This window comes from Lathyrus oleraceus, chromosome 5, assembly GCF_024323335.1.
Source record: "Lathyrus oleraceus cultivar Zhongwan6 chromosome 5, CAAS_Psat_ZW6_1.0, whole genome shotgun sequence".
In the NCBI taxonomy this organism is placed as follows: domain Eukaryota; kingdom Viridiplantae; phylum Streptophyta; class Magnoliopsida; order Fabales; family Fabaceae; genus Lathyrus; species Lathyrus oleraceus.
In genome coordinates this window covers 92,887,804-92,892,721 of record NC_066583.1, presented here as the reverse complement: position 1 = coordinate 92,892,721, position 4,918 = coordinate 92,887,804, and the positions used below count along the sequence as shown (strand labels likewise).

At 31.9% G+C, this 4,918-nt stretch overlaps 1 protein-coding gene across 1 annotated transcript; it reads right to left on the bottom strand.

Annotated features, from left to right (window-relative positions):
• Positions 1–928: 928 nt before the first annotated feature.
• LOC127087806 (probable protein phosphatase 2C 59) lies at positions 929–3,912 on the bottom strand. The gene is made up of 9 exons (XM_051028730.1): positions 3,613–3,912; positions 3,283–3,427; positions 2,858–2,985; positions 2,618–2,716; positions 2,383–2,541; positions 1,940–2,026; positions 1,767–1,858; positions 1,607–1,681; positions 929–1,418 (listed from the first exon to the last, which is right to left on the bottom strand). The coding sequence occupies exons 2-9, from the start codon at positions 3,363–3,365 to the stop codon at positions 1,260–1,262; spliced, it is 882 nt and encodes a 293-aa protein (XP_050884687.1). The 5' UTR covers positions 3,366–3,427; positions 3,613–3,912; the 3' UTR covers positions 929–1,259.
• Positions 3,913–4,918: the final 1,006 nt, after the last annotated feature.

The window sequence follows — 4,918 nt, the reverse complement described above, 5'->3', positions numbered from 1 at the left end:
AAATATTCTAATATAGGAAGATGAATTTGAAAAAGTTTCTGAAGTGTTTGTTGAAAAAACTTTTTAGTCTCACATTCTTAGTGTCACATTTGCTTAACTGAGATATCTTAGTTAACTCATTTTGTTATATAAGAAAAAAAATTATTTCATTCTAAAACACACCAAAAATTTATTGAGATTTTCCTTTACCACTCTCATAATTCCGCGTCTTTCGAATTGTCGAAACACCAACTTCTACCCCTTTTTGAATTTTCTGAGTATTTTCTTGAATTCTCTTTAAATAATTATGTTAATTTTTCCTCGTTTAAATTGAGAAATGATTAAGTATAATTTTTTTATTCTCTTTAGAAAGTTATTCGAATTTCTCTTTGTTTGAAAAATCATTTTGAATAGTCAAATGATTAATATTAAATTCTCTTCAAAGAATTATTGAAATTTCTCTTGATTTGAGAAATTATTACGACTGATTATTATGTCAGATATTATGAGTGATATTTACACCATATTTGAATGATCTTTGTATCATCAAAGAGTGTATTTCTAAACCGATTATCTACCGTGTAAATAGTAATCGTCCATTATAAAACTGAGTTTGTTTTATTCTGAAGACACAGCGGTAGGTCGACTGCTTTGAATAATTTTGGACAGTTACGCGAAACTTCTTAACGAAAGCGAATCGTTCTGCAACTCATCCCAATAACTTCTTCTGTGACTATTTTCAAATTCCAAAAACAACCCGATAAGAAATACACTTATTTGAGATAAAGCTTAAATCAAGTATTCTGCTAAAGTTAAGCATCACATTCTTAATGGATACTATTCATGGCCGGCAACTTTTTACCAACCAAGACCTTTGTTCAGAACAAGTTAAAATTTTCCATTACAGATTCTAAAACTGTGTTTATTGTTTAATATTGCAATTTGAAAGTAAGCAAATACATCATCAATACATGTTTCTCATAATTAGTCGTATACAAGCCATAATTCACATATATATTACATGGGACTAAAATAACTAACCCTAGAAACATCAAATAAGCAACAAAGAATCATGTTTACATGCAGTAGTAGTAATTTTATGTTTGGCTAATCTCCCTATTCTTAATGTAAGTGATACAGTGAGAACAACTCTATTTAACAGAACAATAACGAGTTTGAATATGTTAATTCCCAATATAACCTGATTTTTTCCTATGTTTCATATGTTTGGATATCCACCACTTGACCAATGCACAAACCCTCTAACTAAGGACGGTTAATTACACGGAGCTAGTATGAGAAGAAGAGCCTTGGTTCATCAAGAAACGAACGACAACACAAGTGATATTGTCAGCGCTACCTCTCTGATATGCCTCTTGCATCAGCCTCTTTGCCGCCTCCTCTGCATCCTCAAGTGGTTTAATCATAGCAACGGCTTCCTAAAGAATACTTAAAATTTTAGATAAGTTGGAAAAGTATAACTTTATAGTACGACATTACTAAAACATAAAACATTCCATCTCTAGTCAGCAGGGCTTAATTCATCGGAATTTAAGTAGTTAGGATGTAGATTCATAACAGTCATTAGAGAGAATTGAAAAGGAAGGAAATGAATATTGTTCTAAACCTCGTTTGTGACGACGTCCCATAGCCCATCACTAGCCAGAATAAGAAACTCAAGAGAACTGTCAACTTTTTCTTCCTGCAAAACCACAATCATGCAACATAAATACACATAGAAGCAAAACTAATCAGATTTAAGGTCACCAACCATAGTAGACACATACCTGGATTTCAGGATCAGCAACAACATACTGCTTCAAGAGTCTATCGCCAAATGCACGAGAAACAGCAAGAACACCTCCAACTCTCCAAGTTCCTGTAAAAATTATGCCTATCAATAGCGATAAACGAGAAAAAATATTTTACATAAATAAAAAAACTAATTGTGTCATCTTACCAGCCCACATAACAAAGCCTCCTGCATCTTCAATTCTTTGCCTCTCATCAGTTTGGTCTGGCTTATGATCTCGAGAAACAGCAAATGCTACAGGATACCACAATTGGAAAGAAAATATTGAGTAATCATTCTACATAGGAAGTTTAGAAGCGATTATATTGCACTAATTATTGTACGATAAAATGATAGCAGGCCATTAACAGAAATAGGTCTGCATCTAACTGACTTTTTTATACATACTGATGCTTAGGATTTTTTTTTATATAGGAGAAACCGCATGAAAATGATTAGGAAAGACCTTGGTATGCTCGGAGTATTAGGATAAGGTCAGGGCCTCCCTAAAAACTCTAATGAATGGTTTGTCTTGTGTATCATCTTCAACCTCTGGATTACTTTTAGGGGAAGGAAATCAAGTAAATAATAGATGAAGCTAGTACTCTTACCATTACCACCCCTGCATATAACAGCCCTGGAATCTCCAACATTTGCAACAAGCAAACGATCACCAACTAGAATGGCAGTAGACGCAGTAGATCCTGCATCTTTGTGATGATTGTTTTCTGATTTCAGATATTCCGAATCGGTATGATTATATGCATCAGCTGTAGAAAAATAAGAATTATTATACAGATTATACAGATTTAACAAATCAAAAATAAGCCGTAGGAGATAACATACATATGGCTGATTTGGTGTCAGAAATAAATTTTGGGTGACTGATCAAATTACTAAACAGGTTTTTCTTAACATACTCAGCCGCACGAATACCGCCATGACCTGAAAGAGTTATAAACAAGAAACTTGCAGTTAGTTTTTCAATGTAAAATCCAGAAAAGAAACAAATTAATAAAAAAAGTTGTGATATAAAAATCCATAGCATGATTTCCTAACAAAAACTAGAGAAATGTGCAACTATACCATCAAAAACTCCAAAAAGGCCAACGATTTCACCATCTACACCATCAATTCTTGTCTCATAAAAATCTTCCATTGAAGATCTCTTGCCGGGCGAGCTAGCATACCCATAGCTGAATTTTCCATTGTGACTACACATACACAACATAACAAATTGTGTCACAATAGAGTCCATTTTTCACAAAGAATAACAACAATCCATGTAACACCGACGCCTTGGAAAAAAGGTGTTTGCGTCGGTGTCTGAAACCAACACCGAAACTTATGATTACATTTGATTTATTCATTTCTTTCAAATTATTATCGTTGTCAACGTGTCGGTGTCGTGTTTCTGATATCCGTGCATCATAGTTCACAACAAAAGAAAAAACAAGTCATGAACATGCAAATCAACACAATTTTGAAATTGTAAAACACAAGAAAAATACCTGAGACCACCACCGCTAACAGGTGCATCATCCATAGCATGAACCTGACTTGAAGAGGACAAAACTGAATTGAGATATCCCATATTCTACAACAATATTTTTCTTTCTCTGACCTAAATTATGAAACAAAAGCACTATTTTTTTCCTGCCAATAATTCCAATTTATCATAACATTAGAATTGGGTCAATTTTTGAAATATAAACTCAATTTCAAAATTTAACCTGCAAAATGAAGAACGTGTAATTAACTTTAAATGCAATTGATTTAATTATTTGTGCATAAATGTTGCAATAATTGTAGAAGAAGAAAAAAAAGAGAGAAAAATGTACCTGAGATAAGGAAGATAGAAAAAATGAGAGAAAGAGAGAGAATTGAGAAAGAAGAGGAAAAGGGTATTCTGTTTAATTTTAGTTCAAGACAACCCATTGTTTGTTTGTTCAACAATTCAGACATTTCATTCAAACATAATCTTCTAGATATAATAAAATATAGTTTATATGCTATTTTAATTTTAAAAGGAATCTTGGGTTAGTGAGGAATAATTAAATTAATGAAAAGTTTATAAGAAAATGTGAGTTTACTATTTTTTTATTTAATAATAATATAGTTTTGGTGATATGCATGAAAAATCAATGTGTTTTGGTGAAGTTGGAATGCTAAAAATAGTTTGATGGTTGTATACGCGTCAACGAAGATTAGGGCGAAGCATTCGGTGGGACCAAGTCAATACCAAAATTATACGGTTTCTAACCATTATTATACTCCATTATTTTGAGACAATGATACACAAAAATTGGACAGCAATTTGCATGATTACTTATGTTTAGGAGATGGCTAACACTTATAATAAAGTGTTACAATTTGTTAAACATCTAAAACTATTCGCATATCTTCTCTAATTTTAGTGGGACACATTAAAAAATAGCTATGTCGTCCTTTAATTCAAAGGTCATATTAGTTAGTCCATTTTCATAAGGATTAGTTTTTTCTTTTAAATACGATTAATTTAAACTTTTCAATCAACCGATGAAAATCTTTACACGGTTTTTGAGTTTAGTTCGGCTAAAAGTTTTATCGATTTGATATCAGCTCAGTTAAAATCTCGATTCCTAAGTTCATATTGGCGTAAAAGCTTAGTAGGTTTGAGATTAGTTCGATAAAAATTCTGGTTTGATTTGTGGTTAACGTAAAACTCTGATTCAGTTCATATGATAACTAACTCAAAACTTTATCTTGGTTCAAGATGAGCCTATGACAAATCTTTGTTTGATTTGCAGACTAACCGTTCTAAGTTTTATTCGCTATTTGATTAGAAAATAATCTAAAATTTTCATTTCCTTGTAAAAGGATGTTCATGGGTAAATCCTTTTAAAAACAATAATTAACTTTCATTTTATTTACTTTAGGATTTAAACCATCAAAGTCTTATTATTTCCTATTTATCAAACATTGGGATACTTTCACTATTATTCTTATTTATGTTGATATCTTATTCGTGGAAAACAATATAACTGGAACATTTCATATTAAGTCTATTTTAGGCGCGAGGTTTAGCATCAAAGACCAAGGTCATCTCTAATACTTTTTAGGTTTTGAGATTGCTAGATCTTCCAAGAGTATCACTTTACGCCAAAG